The 22,582-nt window shown below is 36.8% G+C and overlaps 1 protein-coding gene across 1 annotated transcript in view; it reads right to left on the bottom strand.

The window, feature by feature from the left end:
• Positions 1-22,582, bottom strand: part of LOC138814230 (vomeronasal type-2 receptor 116-like) — a 28,705-nt gene that overhangs the window by 3,876 nt on the left and 2,247 nt on the right. The window contains exons 2-5 of the mRNA XM_070003242.1: positions 12,528-12,816; positions 10,838-11,644; positions 8,008-8,235; positions 6,541-6,664 (exon numbers count right to left, since the gene is read on the bottom strand). Of these exons, the coding sequence (XP_069859343.1) occupies positions 6,541-6,664; positions 8,008-8,235; positions 10,838-11,644; positions 12,528-12,816 (1,448 nt within the window). The remainder of the gene's footprint in view (positions 1-6,540; positions 6,665-8,007; positions 8,236-10,837; positions 11,645-12,527; positions 12,817-22,582) is intronic.

Here is a 22,582-nt window from a genome sequence, read left to right as displayed (position 1 = left end):
GACTTCGTTAAGGTAACTCTCCCTGTGCCTTCCCACATCACTTTATTCCTATTATTTACCCACATCATTCCCTAAACCTAATCATTTCTGGTTACCAAATTCTTCTTTGTGGTTCGTACCCCATTAATATATAGTAGTTTCATGATGAATAGATGTATCTGTTGAGCTAGATTGTATCTGCAGACTGTTGACTGTGCAAATACAGACTTTGGCTGATGCTTGCCTTAAGACACTGTTCTAGTACAAAACTGGTGTTATTTTCATCCCAAATGGGCAGAGTAAGCCGGAAAAACACAAGAAAATTGGCAAGTCTGGGTATCTCAATTCCCACTCATGATAATCAGGGGACAGAACAGATAATGAATAATCCACAGGAGAGTTGCCAAATAGCTCTACAAACACTGCAGGCAAACATGATAAATGAAAAGACTGAAACTCTACAAAGGCCTCTGTATGAGCATGATAGTGAGAGAGAGGAGGCAAACAAAAGGTCAATGGAGGCAAACAAAAGGTCAATGCAGGAAAAGATTAAAAACCTACAAAGGAATATGTATGAGCGAGATAGGGAGAGAGAGGAGGCAATCCAAAGGTTTTTTAAGGAATATCATGAGCGTGAGGAAGCTACTCAAAAACTGATACAGGATTTGCATGAGCAGCTTGAGAATACTCAGAGAAAGGCAGGAATAGCGTGGGCAGGCTGAGAACACTCAAAGAGAATTAAAGGAATGGCATGAACGGGAGCGGGAGGAAGCTAAGCAAAGAGAAATAATATTGAGAGAGCAGGATGAGAACACACTAAGATCACTAAAGGCATTCATGGGATCCATTAACAAAGAGCTGAAGGAAGTCAGGGAGACCACAAAGGGAATGCAGAATGGAACCCAACATTAGGATGGGAGTCCAAGGAAACCATAACCAATCAACTAAGTGATTTGAGAATAAACACTGAACACCAAATTAAGGAAGTAAAGAAGTTCACATAAGATCTAAAACAAAGCTGCAACAAAGAATTTGAAGCCATCAAACCTGACCAATTAGAAGGAAAAGAAAGCAAAAAAAAGTTGAAAGTCTTGACAGCAGGTTAGACCATGCAGAAGATCGAATCTCAGGGATTGAAGACAGCCTAGATATTAAAGAGAAAGAACATACAACCATCCAAGACAAGTCCAAGAAATATGATAGATCTATCCAACACTTGGAAGACACCATCAGAAGGACTAATCTAAGGATAATGGGTATAGAGGAGCACGTAGAAACAGAAGTTAATGGTCTAGGATATTTGTTTCACAGGATCCTAGCAGAGAACTTCCCAAACATGCAAAAAGATAGGCCTATTCAGATACAAGAAGCTTTCAGAATTCCAAATAGACCAGACCAGAATAGGACATCCCACCATCACATTATAATCCACACAGGATCTACTCAGTCCAAGGCAAAGATCCTTAAACCTGTCAAGGAGAAAAGATTAATCACCTATAAAGGAAAACCAATTAGAATCACCTCAGATTTCTCAGCAGACAATCAAAGCAAGAAGAGCCTGGAAAGATGTATGCCATGCCCTAAAAACAAACAAGAATAGTGTATCTATCAACCAAGAATAGTGTACCCAGCTAAACTCTCCTTCATAACTGAAGGCTAAATAAAAACTTCCATACCAAAGAAAACTTGAAACAATACATTTCCACCAAACCAGCCCTACAAAAGATTCTTAAAGATGTCCTGCACATAGAAAACCAACAAGACCACAATAAAGGCCAAGAAACTGCACCCAAACTGAGAATCCAAAAACCATAGGAAGAACCCAGTTTTTGCAGCCCCCAGGAAGGTGAATAACATGGCAGGAACTCCGAAATACCTCTCAGTCCTATCTCTCAACATTAACGGACTTAACTCTCCAATTAAGCGACATAGACTGTCTAGTTGGATTAAAAATCAAGATCCTTCTATCTGTTGCCTTCAGGAGTCACATCTTGCCAGTAAAAACAAACACATAAAATAGACTTCAAATTAAAATTAGCAAAAAGAGATAAATAAGGTTGCTACATACTAATGAAGGGATCTCTCCTTCAGGAGGATTTTATAATTCTAAATATCTATTCGCCAAACAATGGAGCACCCAAATTTATCAAAGAAACACTACTTTCCCTCAAATCCCACATAGATCAAAGACATTAATTGTTGGGGATTTTAACACACCACTCTCCCCGCTAGATAGATCAGCTCGGCAAAATCTCAACTGAGAAAATGCAGATATAAACAACTGCATACATCAATTAGATTTAACAGACATCTACTGAATATTTTACACAGCACCATCAGAATACACGTTTTTCCCAGCAGTACATGGAACATTTTCTAAAATAGACTACATTTTAGGCCACAAAGCAAACGTCCAAATTCAGAAACAATGAAGTTATACCTTGCATTCTCTCTGACCACAAGGGAATAAAATTAGAACTCAACACCAAAAGCCACCAAAGAAAGTCCGGTATCACCTGGAGGGTGAACAACACACTGCTGAATCACGAGTGGGTCATGGAAGAGATTAGAAAGCAAATTAAAATGTTCATGGTATTCAACAAAAATGAGCACACAAATTACCAGCTCCTCTGGGACACAGCAAAGGCAGTACTCATAGGCAAGTTTATACCTCTGAGTTCCTACATCAACAAATTGGAGAGATCTGAAAGCAACAATTTAATGACATATCTGAACCTCCTTGAAAAAGAGCAGCAAGATAAACTCCAATCCATTAGACAGAAAGAAATAATTAAAATTAAATCAGATTTAAATGAATTAGAATCCAAAAAAACTATAGAAAGTATCAAAAAAACAAAGAGTTGGTTCTTTGAAAAAGAAGAAAAAGAAGAAAACACACCCAAATAAATAAACTCAGAGATGAGAATGGAAACATCACCACAGAAACAACCAAGATTCAGAACATTATAAGGGCATACTTCTCAAAACTATATGCTAATAATTTTGAGAACTTGGCAGAAACAGACCTTTTCCTAGCAAAAATTGACATGCCAAAACTAAACCAAGATGAGTTAAACCAGCTTAACAGGCCCATATCAACTATTGAAATAGAAACAGCAACAAGAGACCTCCTATCTAAGTAAAGTCCAGGACCAGATGGTTTACAGCAGAATTCTACAAGGTCTTCAAAGCAGAGCTCACACCAATACTCCTCCAACTCTTCAATGAAACTGAAAGAGAAAGTTCACTACCTAACACATTCTATGAAGCCATCATAACCCTCATCCCAAAACCAGGCAGGGACTCATCAAAGAATGAGAACTATAGACCTATTTCTTTGATGAACATTGATGCAAAACTTCTCAACAAAATTTTGGCCAATCGACTTCAATAATTCATCCAATTCACCACGATCAAACAGGATTCATTTCAGGGATGCAAAGCTGGTTCAATATACGCAAATCAATTAATATTATTCATAACATCAACAGGAGCAAGGATAATTACCACATGGTTATCTAAATAGATGAAGAAAAAGCATTTGATAAGATCCAACACCCCTCTATGATGAAGGCTCTGGAAAAATTAGGAATCTATGGAACATTCCTCAATACAATAAAGGTTGTATATGACAAAGCTACAGCCAGCATTTTAGTTAATGGTGAAAAACAAAAGCCATTTCCTCTTAACTAAGGAACAAGACAAGAATGTCCACTCTCTCCACTTCTCTTCAATCTAGTATTAGAATGCCTAGCTATAGCAATAAGACAAGATGCAAACAAAAAGGGAATCCAACTAGGGAAAGAAGAAATAAAACTCTCCCTCTTTGCAGATGACATGATCTTGTATTTAAAGAATCCCATAGACTCCACTCCCAAATTACTGAAGCTGATTCAAAATTTTGGCAAAGTAGCAGGGTATAAAATTAACCCCCCAAAATCGATGGCTTTTCTGTATACCAACAATGAGAAAAGTGTGGCTGAAATTAGGAAAGCAACTCCATTTGTAATAGCCCCACAAAAAATAAGATAACTAGGAATTAACCAAACATGTGAAGGACCTCTATGATGAAAACTTTAAAAACTTGAAAAAGAAGATCAAAACAGAACTTAGAAAATGGCAAAAACTCCCATGTTCCTTGATTAGAAAGTTTTACATCATGAAAATCGCAATTCTTCCCAAGGCTATCTACAAATTCAATGCGATACCTATCAATATTCCAACCTCATTCTTCAAGGAAATAGAAGAGGCAATCCAAAAATTCATATGGAACAATAAATGACCCCGAATAGCAAAAATGCTCCTCAGCAGAAAGAACACTGCTGGAGGAATGTCAATACCAAATTTCAAACTCTACTATAAAGCCATAGTAATCAAAACAGCTTGGTACTGGCACAAGAACAGACCTCAGGACCAATGGAATAGAAGTGAAAACCCAGAAATGAACCTACAGACCTATAGACATCTAATCTTCGATAATGGAGCTAAAAAAAAATAGAATAGAAGAAATACAGTCTCTTCAGTAAATGGTGCTGGCAAAATTGGTTAACTACTTGTAAAAAACTAAAGCTATATCCTTATCTATCACACTGCACCAGAATCAACTCCAAATGGATCAAAGACCTTGAACTCAAAGCAGACACTCTGAAAACATTACAGGATGGAATAGGAGAAACCCTAGGTCTCCTTGGCTCAGGCCGAAATTTTCTTAATAGAGACCCAGAAACACAACAAATCAAAGAAAGGTTGGACAAATGGGATTGCATGAAGTTGCAGTGCTTCTGCATGGCAAAGGACAAAGCTAGCAAGATCTATAGAAAGCCCTTGGACTGGGAGAAGACCTTCACTAGCCATACAACAGACAAGGGTCTCATATCTAAAATATACTTGGAACTCAAAAGATTAAATCCTCCAACAACAAATCCTCAAAGAAACAACTGCCCAATAAATAAGTGGGATAATGATTTAAAGAGAAACTTCTCTGAGGAAGAAAGAAGGATGGCCAACAGACACATGAAGAAATGCTCAACCTCCCTAGCCATAAAAGAAATGCAAATCAAAACAACATTAAGATACCACCTCACCCCAGTTACAATGGCAAAAATCAAGAACTCTAATAACAACAGATGCTGGAGGGGATGTGGACAGAAGGGAACCTTACTTCATTATTGGTGGGAGTGTAAACTTGTTCAACCACTTTGGAAAGCAGTATGGAGGTTCCTCAAAAGACTTCACATAGACCTCCCCTATAACCCACAATCCCACTTTTGGGCATTTACCCTAATGTTTACAAACAAGACCACACTAAAGCTATGAGCACAACTATGTTTATTGCAGCATTATTTACTATAGCTAAGATCTGGAACCAACCCAGATGCCCCTCAGTAGATGAATGGATCAAGAAAATGTGGTATATATACACAATGGAATTCTATGCCTCCATCAGAAAGAATGACATTGCCCCATTTGTTAGGAAATGGAAAGTTTTGGAAAAAATTATATTAAGTGAAGTAAGCCAAGCCCAAAGAAACATGGGTCCCATGGTTTCCCTTATTTGCAATATCTAGTATATGTATGAGTCAAGCATAAAAGGTCAGATAAGATGATGTTAGGAAAATGAACCCGAAGATATGTATTCAAATGTTTTTTTTCTTTCATGCATTTGTTTATAAAGCATTTATATGATTATTTCTTTGTTGCTTTGTATGTCCCTCCCCCACAGTATAACCCCTGATTTCACTGTATTTGATGTCAGTATAATTTGTGGAGGGGAAGGGGAAAAACAAGTCGTTTAAATAAGGATACAGGTGGACCCGTTGCAAGAATGAGAAATACAAGTTGACATGTCGAAAACGAACTTTACAACTTTGGTGCGGTGGGGGGAAGGATTGTGTGCAGGGGTGGAGGAAGGCTGGGAATGGATTAGAAGGGGAACCAAATGAGGAGGATACAATGCTTGATAAGTAATGTACTCAGTCTCTTGCCCACCTAATTGTAACCCCTCTATACAGTATTTTCACATTAATAGTAAAAAAGTGTTGTACTCATTACCTAATTCACATATCTGTAAATCCTCTGTATATCAACTCTACAATAACAATAAAAAATTTTCAAAATCCATTTCTTGAGATAATCTTTTTTTTTTTTTGGTCCTGTCATGGGGCCTGAACTCTGGGCCTGGGCACTGTCCCTCAGCTCTTCAGCTCAAGGCTAGCGCTCTACCACTTGAGCCACAGCGCCACTTCCGGCTTTTTTCTTTTTGCTTATGTGGTGCTGAGGAATCGAACCCAGGGCCTCATGCATGCAAGGCAAGTGCTCTACCACTGAGCCACCTTCCCAGCCCTCTTGAGATAATCTTGTGTAAAATGTCCCAGAAAAATTAAATCCAAAACATAATTTAAGGTCCACATGTTGTATTATTTCAAGGAACAATATAAATTTATAATTAAATTACTCAAAGAAGGAAGATTTTGGGTCTGTAATCCAAATACAAAACCTTTCCATGGGTACATTAGAGAATACTATGAAAATAGAGAATTTCATCTTTAATCATAGTCTTACCTGTTCTGTTAGTAATCTCATTGTTTAGGCAAGTGGTACAATCAAAGCAACAGATAGCCTTTCCTCCCTGAAATGACTTTCTGAATCCAGGAACACAACTCTCACTGCAAACAGAGTGAGGAGTCTGAGGAAAAGCAAATATGAGTTTGTCATTATTCAGAATAATTCCGACATTCAAAAAAAAACAGGTCTTCTTAAAAATTTGACCATTAACCATAATTATTTTACATACTCAAAGCCAATCCACTGATTGGATAGTATTTGATATTTCATAACACAGTTCCCAAAAACTTTTGAACAATAGCTTTGACCTTCAGCCTATGCCACTACTGAGAATTGTGGAACCTTTAACAATTTGGTTCTTAACGGTAAGGCATCCATAGCCATGTTCCAGAAACTTCCTTGAAGTCATAGCATAAATTTTCTCCTACTGCTTTGTGAAATATGGAAATATGGAAACAAGAATAAAATACCCTGGAAAGGTTGAACAACATGCGAGGCCCGAGGCCCATCATATTTTCCAGTTGCCAGGAGTTCACAATCATCCTCGGAACAGGTTCTTCAGGAACAGTTCAACTAAGGGTACACTGAGCATCCATTGAGGGGAGCAAATAAAACCTTTCAATCTAATGAAATGATTGCTTTCTCATGTATTTTGTTCCTATATATGAATGCTATTTTTTAAATTTTACCTTCATTTCTTTTATTTCTTATAGTTTTGTAGGTCAAGTTTTCAGTCTGATATATTATTTCTGCTTGATGATCTTTAACTTTCTTATATACTAGTTCAACTAGCAATAAATTCCATCAGTTTTTGTCTGAAGAGCACTGTTTCTTCAGTTTTTTAATTTTTATTTATTTTTTATTGTGAAGATACTGTACAGAGGGGTTACAATTACATGGGCAAGATAATGAGTACATTTTTTTCTTTCTTTCTTTCTTTTTTGTCTGTATAATTTGTGGAGGGGAAGGGGAAAACAAGTCGTTTAAATAAGGATACAGGTGGACCCGTTGCAACAACGAGAAGTACAAGTTGTTATGTCGAAAACGAACTTTACAACTTTCGTGAGGGGGGGCGGGGAGGATTGGGTGGGAGTGCCGGAGGGAGGAAGGGAAGGGATGGAAAGGGGAAACAAAGGAGGAGGCTACAATGCTTGATAAGAAATGTACTCATTATCTTGCCCATGTAATTGTAACCCCTCTGTACAGTATTTTCACAATAAAAAATAAAAACTATGAATGCTATTATAACAGAGAAATTTATATTTTATGATAAATGAACACTTACAAATATTCAAATAGTATGTTTCTTTCCCATCTAAGAGGCAGTAAATCAGACAATTTCTCCAGTTACAACTAATTAAATGTACAATTTTAGATCATTAGTGAGCACTAGGGACATAATATCTAGGGGTCCTTTTTGCTTACTATATTGAGTTCTAATCATTTGTGTTCTCTTGAACCCACCTCGGTAGCTCCTATGGCCCACTCTATCATATCTTTAGATACAGAGAGTTGATGACCGTAAGGAGCATATGTAGAAAACTTCCCAATTTTCATCTTGATTTCAAGACCTTCTGGAAAATTCCAAATATTTAAAATGTCATACTCTGCCTCTAATTTCCTTTCCTCATTTAAAATCACCTGGTCTCCAGCAAGATTTTGAAATTGGATGTTCTTCAGAAAAGGGTGCATCTAAAAGAGACATTATCTCATGGTGAAGAGAATCTGAGAGCTGAAACAGAAATCCTGAATTCAGCCAAGTCTCTCAATCTCTTTAATCCATACTTCATACTTCAATATTAAAAGTGATTCTCAGATTTCAATCTCCTGAGTAGCTAGGGGGATAGGCATGAAACATCAGCACTGTTTAGTTAAGTTATTAATTTTTAATATGTGGAATTTATCTATGAATTTTTTACTATTATTTTTATGTATCATAAAAAGGTCTTAAAATTTCACAAGTCAGTTTGTAAGAGCAAGGCATCTCAATGCCACCTCTTCATCATTCTTCCTCATTTCTCCAATCTCACCCATCCCTTAAGTAACTTTCTTAGAAACAACATCATTTGAATAATTAGGTACTTAAAGAACAGATCATCTTTTGCTATAAAGAAACTTCTAGTGAAAAGGTTGATAGTAAAAAGATTAACTGTGAGCTTATTGCAGCAATTTGTAATACATGAATTGATGGCAGTATAAAACACATTTCCCTTTCCACTGGTAAGCCTTTTTTTAAGAACACATGAACATGTGTTTGTGACTTTAATAAAAATATTACTATTCCACAATACTGTGAAATATGTGAAATTTATGTAATCACCTAATCTCAATTTTTACAAATTGTGAGAGAAAGGATGGGTAAGGAGCGATGGGTAACAATGTGGTCAGACACCTTGTAATCATATGCTACTTTGTAGAATGGGAACTCCTTTGTACAATTACATAAAAAGAAGAAAGAAAGAAGAAGAAGAAGAAGAAGAAGAAGAAGAAGAAGAAGAAGAAGAAGAAGAAGAAGAAGAAGAAGAAGAAGAAGAAGAAGAAGAAGAAAGAAGAAGAAGAAGAAGAAGAAGAAGAAGAAGAAGAAGAAGAAAGAAGAAGAAGGAGGAGGAGGAGGAGGAGGAGGAGGAGGAGGAGGAGGAGGAGGAGGAGGAGGAGGAGGAGGAGGAGGAGGAGGAGGAGGAGGAGGAGGAGGAGGAGGAGGAGGAGGAGGAGGAGGAGGAAGAAGAAGAGAAGAAGAAGAAGAAGAAGAAGAAGAAGAAGAAGAAGAAGAAGAAGAAGAAGAAGAAGAAGAAGAAGAAGAAGAAGAAGAAGAAGAAGAAGAAGAAAGAAGAAGAAGAAGCAGAAGCAGAAGCAGAAGCAGAAGCAAGAAGCAGGAGAAGCAGGAGAAGCAGGAGAAGCAGGAGGAGAAGCAGAAGAAGCAGAAGAAGCAGAAGCAGAAGCAGAAAGCAGAGGAAGAGGAAGAAGAAGAAGAAGAAGAAGAAGAAGAAGAAGAGAAGAAGACGAAGAAGAAGAAGAAGAAGAAGAAGAAGAAGAAGAAGAAGAAGAAGAAGAAGAAGAAGAAGAAGAAGAAGAAGAAGAAGAAGAAGAAGAAGAAGGAGAAGAAGAAGGAGAAGAAGAAGGAGAAGGAGAAGGAGAGGGAGAGGGAGAGGGAGAGGGAGGAGGGAGAGGGAGAGGGAGAAGGGAGAGGGAGAGGGAGAGGGAGAGGGAGAGGGAGAGGGAGAGGGAGAGGGAGAGGGAGAGGGAGAGGGAGAGGAGAGGGAGAGGGAGAGGGAGAGGGAGAGGGAGAGGGAGAAGGAGAAGGAGAAGAAGAAGAAGAAGAAGAAGAAGAAGAAGAAGAAGAAGAAGAAAGAAGAAGAAAGAAGAAGAAGAAGAAGAAGAAGAAGAAGAGAAGAAGAAGAAGAAGAAGAAGAAGAAGAAGAAGAAGAAGAAGAAGAAGAAGAAGAAGAAGAAGAAGAAGAAGCAGAAGCAGAAGCAGAAGCAGAAGCAGAAGAAGCAGAAGCAGAAGAAGCAGAAGCAGAAGCAGAAGAAGCAGAAGAAGCAGAAGAAGAAGCAGAAGAAGAAGCAGAAGAAGAAGCAGAAGAAGAAGCAGAAGAAGAAGAAGCAGAAGAAGCAGAAGAAGCAGAAGCAGCAGCAGCAGCAGCAGCAGCAGCAGCAGCAGCAGAAGAAGAAGAAGAAGAAGAAGAAGAAGAAGAAGAAGAAGAAGAAGAAGAAGAAGAAGAAGAAGAAGAAGAAGAAGAAGAAGAAGAAGAAGAAGAAGAAGAAGAAGGAAGAAGAAGAAGAAGAAGAAGAAGAAGAAGAAGAAGAAGAAGAAGAAGAAGAAGAAGAAGAAGAAGAAGAAGAAGAAGAAGAAGAAGAAGAAGAAGAAGAAAGAAGAAGAAGAAGCAGAAGAAACAGAAGCAGAAGCAGAAGCAGAAGCAGAAGAAGCAGAAGCAGAAGAAGCAGAAGAAGCAGAAGAAGCAGAAGCAGAAGCAGAAGCAGAAGCAGAAGCAGAAGCAGAAGCAGAAGCAGAAGCAGAAGCAGAAGCAGAAGAAGCAGAAGAAGCAGAAGAAGCAGAAGAAGCAGAAGAAGCAGAAGAAGCAGAAGAAGAAGAAGAAGAAGAAGAAGAAGAAGAAGAAGAAGAAGAAGAAGAAGAAGAAGAAGAAGAAGAAGAAGACAAAAAAACGCATAAACAAAGGTCTGGAGTAACCTTACAAATAGTTTAGAAAGTACTTTATGATGGGCCTTTGGAAAAAATTTGAACCAGTTCAGATCTACTCTGATTTTGATGTGTCTAATCCAAGAGAGAAGGCCTTACCTGTGCAGGAGAAGGCACTATCCATCTTCTATTACCCATTGTTGCCTCTTCTGTTTGATGAAGAAGCATCTCATGGAGGGCATGGGCCACAGCATACACAGCATTGTATGTATTATAACTCTCTTCAGACATGGCCATGTCAAAAATTTGCCCAGGTAACCATTCTAAGGAAGTATCATCTGGACAGTTTTTCCACATTACACAGTCAGACTCAGAATGGGAGCAATTAAAAGAGAGAAACCATAATCTAGCAAGATAATAGTCTTCTGGATATTTGGAAGGATTGACTTTCCTGATAAAATCTGTGAATCCAGAAATGTCTCCATGGTGATGTGAAAACATAAGAGGTACATGGAATGAGCCTGACATGAAATACTTCCTTCCAATGGATAAATCACACTTTGAGTTCAAGAGCCAAACTTTGCTTGTCATTAAAAATTGCCCAAGATATATCATTAAGCTTAGCAAATATTCTTTATTACCATAAATGATAAGTACATTGGCTGATGATTTATTAATCTGGTTCTGAATTGCCATCATTTTAAATACTTGTGTCATACTACTGCCTGGGATCACATGCTCAAAGGCTATACAAATTCTGCTTTTGTACATCTTTTCTCTCAGTTCTGCAAGGATCCATAAACCATTCTCATCTTCTGAGATCAATAGCCCCACCCAGTTCCAGCTGAAATGAAGCAGTAAGGAGACCATGGCAATGGCTAGTGATGTGTCTTTTGGGGACATTTGATAGAGAGAAGGAAACTTGCCATGGTCACTCAGGGCAGGATCAAAAGCCCCAAAGTTAAGCTAAAGGGAAAGAAAATTGTAGGCTCACAAGTGAGAAAATTTCTGCATATCATAAGCTCAGTCTTGATTTAGGTCAAACAGCAGGTTGAAAGTGGCCAAAGAAAGGATTTGGTTGTTTTCAGATTTTTTTAAATTAAAATTGTAAGTTAATTTAAAGTCATTGTACAATGATTTTTCAATTGGAAATGTCAATTATATCTATAATGCATATTGATCACTAATATAATTTCTATTATTCTTTCCATCTGTATAACAATACAACACATTACCTTGTTTCTTTGTTTGATTTTTACATATATTCTTCATTAGTCTGTCTGTATTTGCCATTATGGCTCTATTTTCATACACTCCACCATCCTTTTACCATTATAACATCACACACATGACAGCTTTAATTTCCTATTCGAGAAGTCCAGAGTAATTACACCATGGAAATCCACAGTTATTTATAACATAATTTAGCCAGTTTAATCACATAAACGTGGTTAGGACCACCTATGGGTTTTCATATATTCTTTGTATTTCATGTTTATATTTTAAATACAACTTCCACAGACAAGAGAAAAATGCATCTCTTTTTTCTTAATATGATTGACTTTATTCACTTAATAACCACATTTTTAAAGTCATTTCCCACTTCCTGATTGCTTTCTACTAAATTATTCAATATGCCCTAGGCGCATGGTCATTCATCCCTGGTTTTCTCCAACTTTTCCATCCTATCTTGTACAATAAGAGTCTGGATAACACAGTATATTGGAGTACTTAGCTTTTGATATTATAAAATTGGATAGGCTGTTATATTATATTTTCCTATTATTCTCTTATAACATCTCAACATGGAACCAAAGCAGACATCTTTACACATCCCTCCCTCCTTCACCTGTGGAAATCTGTAGAGTTCCAGCAGTGTTCCAATTTCAGCAGATGTCATTCCTGACGTTCCTGCAAGCACTGCTACAAACTTACTCTCTGCCATGCAGGTGTAGTTAGGGATTGTCTTCTGGCCAGAAAGCCAAATAAAAGGATTCTTAAAGGCAGACCAACCTCTGAGATCAGCATTATAGACATCAAATCCCAAAGTCATGTTGTGTAAAAAATCGGAGTTCTTATTGATTTCCTCAACAGCAAAAGCCAAGGCCAGGACAAGCTGATAATACTTGAAAACACACCTGCACAGGAGACATTAGAAATTCATCAAGTGTAATCCAAAACTTTTCTTAAAATCAATGCAATGACATTGGTGGATTGAATATTTGTTTATCTACAAATTAAATATGTTGAAAAAATATACCTTTTATGATATTAGTAATGTGATGTTCATATGAAATCCCACAGAAATTGATTTTTTCTGTGTTACATAGGTAACACACCATTAACCATAGAGTGGGACTTCATGAGACACCAAATATCCTTTGGTTTTAATGTTGGGGTTACTAGCACTACATGTGTGAAAAGTAAGTCTTTATTTTATATGGTTTCCTGAAAGACTAATTTAAATAATGTCTCAGTTTAAGATTAACTTTCAGAAGCAGAACAAGGTGTTGAGGAGGTATTATATGGTTTTCCTTGCAGACATACCATACAGAACACTCTTTCTGCAATAGCTACCAGGAAAAAATATAGCTGAAGCCTCAGAAGAGATTCTAATTCTGATGTATGTAAAAAAAGCAAATGATATGCATTAAAAATGCAGTAGGAAGTGGTTTCCCATGTTACACTCTCCTCCACTACACTCCAAGAAACTCCTCCGAAACAGATGAGAATCCAAATTGGGGAATGAAAAGAGTTTTAACAAAATAAAGCCTTAGGCTGAAATCCCTGGTACAAGGCCACCACAGTGAAATTAAATACTTGGAAATGTCTTGATCATCAGGATTTCCTTCACAAAACATAGATTGAGACATTGAAAAGGAAAGGGCACTAGGAGTAAGAGAATCAAAGATATGTCCCCTTCTCAAAAAGTCAGTCCGTGTAGGAAAGACTAGGATTCTCTTAACTTCAATTAACCTACAAAAAATGGGAAGTGATGCATTCATCTACTGAGGGGCATCAGGGTTAGTCCCACATCTTAGATATGGTAAATAATGCTGCAATAAACATAGTTGTGCTAGTAGCTTTAGTATGGTCCTGTTTGTGATCATTCAGGTAAATGCCCAAAAGTGGGATTGCTGGGGCATAGGGCAGCTCTATGTGGAGTCTTTTGAGGAACATCCATACTACTTTCCAAAGTGGTTGAAAAAGTTTACACTTCCACCAACAATGTAGTAAGGTTCTCTTCTGTCCACATCCCCCCCTGCATCTGTTGTTATTACAGTTCTTGATTATAGCCATTCTAATTAGGGTGAGGTAGTACCTCAACGTTGTTTTGATTTGATTTCTTTTATAGCTACAGACTTTGGCAGGGAGTGCAGGGAGGGTGAGGGTGTTGGAAAGGGATGGGAAGGGGAAATAAAGGAAGAGGCAACAATGCTTGATGAGAAATGTACTCATCTTTCCCATGTAATTGTAACCCCTCTATACAGTTTTTTAACAATTTTTTTTTAAAAAAAGGGAAGTGCAGGTATGGTTCAAGTGATAGATCACCAACCTTCAGCAAAAAAGCTCATGCCCTGAGTCCAAATTCAGGCACTAATAATAAGAGCTCTAATGTGAAAGAGTAAATCAAAGTAAAAATGTAAGTGTGAAAGCAAGAAAGAATGTGTGTGCTTATTAGAAATTGGCAACTGTGTACTGGGCACATCAATGATGTTATGAGATTTGAGGATCACAGCTGAAAGCAATCCCAGGGCAGTAAAGCCACAGACCCTTATCTTCAGTTTACCACTAAAAATCCCAAGTGGAGCTATGCTCAGTGTTAAGAGCAGTAGCCTTGAGTGTAATCCTAGGTACTCTGGAGACTGAGATCTGAGAAGTGCTTTCAAAGCCAGGCTGGGCTTTATCTCCAATAAATTACCAAAAAAGGCAGATACGGAGCTGTGGCTCTAATGGTGCAGTGCTAACCTTGAGTCAAAGAGGCCCAAGAACAGCACTCAGGTCCCAAGTTCAAGCCCCAGTACATGAAAGGAAAGAGAGAAAAAATGAAGTGTTCAAAAAGCAAATATTAGTTTCATGTGTGTTCAACAAAATGGTTGAGTACAGTAAAATCCTTATTCAAGTAAATAATAACAGAATATAAATTCCTAATAGAGATAAAATACACATAGCCACGTTTATCCAAATATTCTGTGCATTAATGCCTCACTCGTGTAAGCCTAGCTATCAGGAGGCTGAGATATCAGGATCAGAGTTTAAAGCCATCCCCAGTAGAAAAGTGCATGTGATTCTTATTTCTAATTAAGTTGCAAACCACTGGCATTGGAGCTGTGGCTCTAATGGTAGAGTGTTATCCTTGAGCAAAACATCTCAGGGACAGCACCCAGGCTGCCAAGATATGCAAACAATCCAGATACCCCACTACAGATGAAAGGATCCAAAAATTGTGGTACCTATGTAAAATGGAATATTACGCAGCCATTAGAAAAGACAAAATAATGGCATTCACAGGGAAATGCATGGAACTAGAAAAAATCATTTTGAGTGAAAGCCAAGAGCAAAGAGACAAATGGTACATGGTCTCCCTAATATGTGGGTGTTAAATACAAAATGTAAGAAGATACAACAATGTAAACTGGACTCAAGAAACAAAGAACTTCCAATCATCTTGTCCTATCATTACTAAATGACTCCCTGTTGCTGACCACATATATGGTATATATATGTACACATCTAAGGGAAATTAGGGAGAGGACACAGAATCAGAAGGCAACAGGGGAAAACATACAATAGCAGGCCCCATCAGCTGCACTGGACATTGATGAAAACAAACTAAGCATCTCAAGGGCAGTGATGGGAAGGAAGGAATGAGAGGGATAGAGGGAACAGCTAACACTAAGCAAAAGGAAATAAATGTACATATCACCCAATGTGGAAGATTAAACTGTAAAGTCAAAGCTCATAAAATTAATACAAACATTTTAGACCACAATAATGACAATTTGCCTCACGAAAGTTAGAATGTGTTTGTGAATTTAACTAAGTATCACTACCTCACAATACTATGAAATTTGTGAAATATATGTAATCACTTAATCACAATAAAACATTTAAAAAATGAACCCAAATTTAGGAAGATATAAAGTTAATTGAACTCCTCACCATCTCATCTTCAACAAGGTCTGGCAAGTGAAATACAAGTTTCTCAAGTCTAGAAATGGAAAGGAACTCTTAATAAGTAAGTGTGTGCCTGTTTCCCTAACAGCTGACTTCTCAATGAAATCTACACAAACCAGGACAGAGGGGCAGGAGATCTTTACATTGCTGCAGGAAACAATGAAAAGTATCCACCAAATATAATGCTAGTAGCAAAGATATCCTGTAGTAGAAAGGAGACATCAGGATCTTTCCTGTCGGGCTGGGATGTAGCGCAGTTGCAAAGTGCTTGCATAGCAAGTGCAATGTCCTGGGTTTGATCCCAAATACCAAAAAAGAAAAGACAAAAAATACAGGTTAAAAAAAGATCTTTCCTGACAAACAACAGTGCTTGATAAGAAATGTAATCATTACCTTGCCCATTTAATAGTAACCTCTCTGTACTGTAATTGTCACAATAAAAAAAGAGAAGGATATACACCTATTCTATAAGAAACAGGAAAGCAATTGTTTTCAATGAAAAAAGGTTAATGACAAAGGAGATTATACAAGAATGTATAAAAGTTACTGATTGAGAATGATTATACCAACAAATTGAGAATGTTCTCATATCACATGTATGCTAGCTAACCCATGCACATATTTCTTGGGAATAGAAAAATATTATCAATTCACAATTATATTTCCAATATTACATATAAGACAACATAAAACTGTATATATCATCTTTGAAATGATGAGAAAAATATAATTCAGTGAGAGTTTTCTTTTTTGTGAGTTTTCTAATGACATTTATTTACATTCTCTTAATGGACTTGCATCATAATCTGTCCTCAAAGCTTTTGTTTTCATTTTCTCTTATTCTCTTGTGGTAATTTTCCAGTCCTGGGTCTTGAAATTAGAGCCTGGGCACTGTCCGTGAGCTTCTTTTACTCAAGACTAGTCCTCCACTACTTGAGCCAGGGGACTACTTCCAATTTTTTTCTGTTTATTTGGTACTAAGGAATCATACCCAGGGCTTCATGCATGCTAGGCAAGCACTCTACCACTAAACCACATTCCCAGCCCTTCTCTTGTTTTTTGTTTGGGTCTAATTTTTGCCATCATGTATTGTTGCCATCTTTACTTACTACAATTAAATACATCTAAAGGCCCCTATGAATCAAAAATATAAACCTAAAATGGACAAATGAAAAGTAATATACCAGAACAAAACACGTAGTGAATTCATTTATTAACCACTGAGGGCTGTGAAAGGGAAAGATTATAGAAGGAGCTTCAGTGAAGCTACAGAACAAGTCACATAATGGTATAATGAGAGTCAACTGTCAACAGTGACTAGGAGTAGAAATACCTGAAATAATTTATTTAAAAGACAGAAAGTAAGCCATGTGCCAGTGGCTCATACCTGTAATCTTAGCAACCCAAGAGATGGAGATCTGAGGATTTCAGTTTGAAGCCAGTCAGGGCAGGAAAGTCCATGAGACCCTTATCTCCAATTAAGCACCAGAAAACTGGAATTTCTCTGTGGCTCATAGTAGAGAATTAGCCGGGAGGGGAAAAGCTCAGGGACAAAACTCAAGCCCTGTGTTCAAGCCCCACAACCAGGGGTTGGAGATTTAGCTCAGTGGAAGAGCATTTGCCTGGCAAGTGCTTCCCTGAGTTCAGTCCTAAGCTCTGGGGGGGGAAAGCTATAAAAGACAAAGCCCCACAACCAAAAAGAACAGAAGCAGACATTATGTGGCCAGATTCATAAAAATGAAAGGCCAAACTCTTTACTTCCCCTATTCGGATACACATAGACTGCAAGGGAAAGGATGCAGTGAAAGCCACAAGAAAGCAGGAGTATCTATAATATATCTTTTCAAATAGATATTAATCAAAGAAATGACAAAGAAGTCCATAATCAGTGATGGATGGGTGATTCAGCACGTTAACATAATAATTGTAAGTGTATATTTAGGAACTATTTGCTAAGCATTTCACTATATAAAGGAAATATTCACAGATTTTGAGGGAGTGAGATAATTCGCAATACAAGAATAATTTCAGATTTTACCACACCACTTTCAGCAATGTAGAGGTCATCCAGACAGAATCAACAAGGAGGCATGAAGAGTTAAACTTCATCCTAGACAAAATAATCTTCGCAAACACCTAGAGAACATGCCCCCCAAATTCTTATGAATAAAACATCTTCATATATTCTACATCCTCTAGGACAGATCAAATGATAAGACACAATACATTCAAATAAAAAACCGAGCACACACTCAGACCTCCTTGTAGTAAGCCAAGAAATTAATGTAACAAATGGGAAAATAAATACATACATGGAAATTAAATTATTATAACTACCAGTGGGATCAAGAGAAATTTCAGTATATAAGATGATCTTTTGTACAAATGAAAATGGAAAACAGCAATACTCAAATCAATGGCTATGGCCAAAGGTGGCCTAAAATGAAACATTAAAAAATGCCTTTAAGTAGCTAGACAGTTAGGGTTTCAATTTCACAACTGAATTTTCTTATATAATGCCTCTTGACTGCAGTCACCCCAACCATTGGTCATGTCTATCTCTCTTAACAACCATGGTCATCAGATCAGTACTATAGAACCAACACTACATCTCAAGGAAGTAGAAAAACAAAGTATCAAAGAAACATTAGTAGAAAGAGTGAGAAAATTGAGTAGAAGTAAAAGAATAAAAGGACATTTTGATAAAGCCAATAATTATAATCAAGGAAACATAAAACCTTATTTAAAAACAAATGGAATAAATCCTTATCTTGAAGAGAAGACTGAACTAAATAATCAGGCATGAAAACACAGAAACAAAAAATACCAATAAGAAAACAGTAAGTTTGATCAAGTGGAAGTAATGACTTAGAGACTATTCCATAATTGAAATAAGAAGGCAATAAAACTAAAATCAATAAATTGTATGAACTTAAATCAGTAATAAAGGTTTCCTATCAACGGAAAAACTTTCAATGTGACTTCATTGCGAAAATGCTTCAAAAAATTTAAACTTTACCTAATGCCCATTACCCTCACTTTATTTTTGAAAATATACAAGTTGAAGGAATTTCTTAGAGGACATCCAATTATATCAACATTATCCTGACACAAAAACAAATAAGGAAATCAACAATGAAAATTATATGCAATGTCTATGATAAATATAGTAACAAAGATCCTATCAAAATATTGGCAGCAACAAAACTGAGAAGGATAGTTCACATGAAGCCGGGCAATGGTGGCTCAACTTTAATCCTAGCTACTCAGGAGGCTAAAGTCTGAGGATCACAGTTTAAAGCCAGCCAGGGCAGGAAAAGTCTGAGAGACTCTTATTGCCAAAAAACCACTTGGAAAACTGGAAGTGGCACCATGGCTCAAGTGGTAGAGTGCTAGCCTTGAGCAGAAGAGCTCAGGGCAGCACCCATTTCCAGAGTTCAAGCCCATGACAAAAAAAAAAAAAAAAGAGTATTTCTCATGATCAAAGTTGACCATGTGAAATTTATGGTTCTACTCCTCAGAAGATATAATTACCAGAATCCAGAGGCAACCCATACAATGGGGGAAAATCTTCACTAGCTAGTCAACAAAAGATAAATATTCAGATTTACTAGAGAGCTCAAAATATGAATAACAACAGACAAAAGAACCATTTTAAAATGTCTAATGATTTTAACAGTAAAGTCTTAGTGGAAGCAAGACTCATTTCAATTGGTATAGAAATGCATGCTCGACATCCTTAAAATATAAATAATATGCATATACTAACCACACTAAAATTCCATCTCAGCAGGGTTACATGGGAAATCATGAAAAAAAATAATGTCAGATACTGGTGAAGACACAGGGGAAAGGGTCCCACTGTGGGTGGAACTGTGAATCAGTGCAACCAACATGGACATTAGTATGAGGTGTCTTCTGAAAAGTCACATTACAATCCCACCTGTCACATTGTTCTGCATACATTTGAGCTCAGAGGATTTTAGTTCAAAACCATCCCAGGGAGAAGAATCTGGAAGTCTCTATCTCTAGTTTACCAGCAAAAGCAGGACCATAGACATATCTCGCTGGCAGAACACCTGCTGAGCAAACAAGCAGAGGGACAGTGCAATGCCCTGAGTTCAAGTCACAGTACCTTCATACATATACATACAAGAAAAGGGGCATAGATGGCCAAAAAGTGTGGTTGACCGCCTTTCAGTTCTTAACCATCAGCAAAAGGCAAATAAAACTACACAAAGATATTATCTCACAAGGATAGAAATAGCTAATGTACATGAGACTTAAACACTTAAGGGCCTGGTGAGGAGTTAAGGAAATGTACATGTATGCCCTCTCCTCTAGTAACAAAAATGCACACTGGTTCAGCCATTGTGGGAAATAGTGTGGTACTTCCTGGAATACAAATAAGAACTCCTACATGATTCAATACTGTTAGTGGTGGCTGTTTAGCCAATAGAATAAAATCAGTATGGAAAAGAGGCATCTGCACTTCTGTGTTCTCTATATCATCACTGAAAATATCTGCGAAAAAGAAACAACCTAAATGTCCATCAGACTTATATATACACATTTATGTGTATATATTATATATTTATATATATATATGTAAAATGCATAAATTCACATTACATATTATCTAGTATATAACATGTCATAATGTACATATACTATGTGTTTTATAAACAATAAAATATATAATATACATATAATAGACAAACATTTTTATGTGTGCATATATATTTTAAACTTTTCCTTATCACTGCTTTACTTTGAAGGCAGAGCCTTGTAATTGGTATGCAGCAGCTCCACCATGTCAACATCCCACCCACCCCTGTTGAGTTTGTGATTTTTGAAAGGGACCTTGAATGTGTTCTAGAAATGACCTAAATAATCTTCATCCAAATTCATACCACATTCAGCACAGAAACAAAAAAGACAATCCCTCAACTCATAAAAAAAGAGAAAATTTCCAAGTTTCCAAAGCTATCCAGAAGCAAAAACCTATGATTAAATAGTGAAACACCAGCTTCAAATTGTAGTAGAGAGCCATAATAATATAAAAACTGTACTTCATAAACTCAGACACCAATAAAATAGACCTAGAAATACTTCCAATCAACTACATTCATCTCATTCTTAGAGATGATGTCCAGTCCTACACTGTTGGAAGTTGACGCCCTTAGTAATTAGTGGTGCTGTGAAAGCTGAGTATCCTCATGACTTTAGGATAGATCTTAACTTTCATACTTTCCAAAAGGATAAAAGTCAAATTCATCACAGTTCTTACTAGAAAACTTGAGGATTGGAAAGTGCAGATAGAGTAATAGTGGAAAAACTTCAACATATAAGCACAGGAATACTTCCTGATAGTATACAAACGCTTCTTAAAATAATAGCAAAAGCTATGCTCTGGATTGGGCACAGCATTACAATCATTTGTTTCACTCACAAGGTGAAGAATCTCATCCTCAGCACAGTTTACAAATGTGATATTATGGAATTGAAAAGTTTCAGCCAGCCTGGCATTCAGATGCACACCTGCAATTATCACAGTTTAATGCCAGCCTGGACAGAAAAGTACGGTGAGACTTATCTCCAATGAACCAGCAGTGTGGTGAAAGTGCAGCTATGCAACTATTGGTAAAGCACCAACCTTGAGCAAATATATCAAGCAAGGGGAAGAAGCATCTTGTTGGAGCCAGAATACAGTCACCAAAATGAAAATTTTAAAGTTTTAAAGTTTCAGTACAACAAAAGAAATATTTAATGAAGTGAAGACACATACAAAAAGATGGTTGTCAACCGTTGTGAGCTATTCATCTATTAGGGCTTAATATCATAGTATAAAACAACACTGAAATTTAAACACCAGTACAACAAAAAATTCTACTATGAAACAAGCACATGAAGTGAAAGACTTTTTTCAAATGAAAAAGGATAAATAAGAAATCCATACAGGAAAATATCAAATCATTATAGCAATCAGGTCAATGCAAACTAAAGTTATTCTGAGTTACCTTATTTTGTAACCAGAATGGCTATCATCATAACTGAAAATTACAAATTTTGATGAAGATATGTAGAAATAAGAAACAATGAAGATATTGCAGGATATTAAAAATAGAACTCATATTTGACTCAGCTATATCACTTTTAGCAATCTATCAGAACATATTAAGCTCAGTTTTCTATATGGATGCAAGGGTAAACAGGCATGTCATTTTATACAAAATTTCTGATTTATGGAATTGCTCAGGATGTCCAACAAGAGAAGAATGGATCAAGTAATCATTCTATATATGGAGCTGAGTATTCCTTAGCTGCAATGAAGAATGGAATCACAACATTTGCTAGAAAATACATGGAAATGGAGATCATTCTGTTAGGCTAAGTAAGTAAGTATTGAGTACAAGTACCATATTTTGTTTTGTAGCATATTAAGTGAGGTAAGCCAAACACAAAGAAACACAGGCTCCATGTTTCCTGTCATTTGTAATAATTAGTATATGTCTAGCATAGTCCTGGCAGAGAATTATAATAGCTCAATAACTATGTACATATGACAAAATGATGCTAATATGAAATGAACTCTAAAACATGGAAACAACAGGTCTTTTTTCAGTTGTTGACTTCGTTGTCACCCCTGTACCGAATCTGGTTCTTTCTTATGTTATTTCATTTTTCTTTTTCCATTAGTTTATCCCTGTTGTCACTGTATTTGAT

The sequence above is a fragment of the Dipodomys merriami genome, unplaced genomic scaffold, assembly GCF_024711535.1.
Source record: "Dipodomys merriami isolate MVZ:Mamm:240054 unplaced genomic scaffold, mDipMer1.0.p SCAF_6, whole genome shotgun sequence".
Taxonomy (NCBI): Eukaryota; Metazoa; Chordata; class Mammalia; order Rodentia; family Heteromyidae; genus Dipodomys; species Dipodomys merriami.
This window is presented reverse-complemented; position numbering and strand designations above follow the sequence as displayed.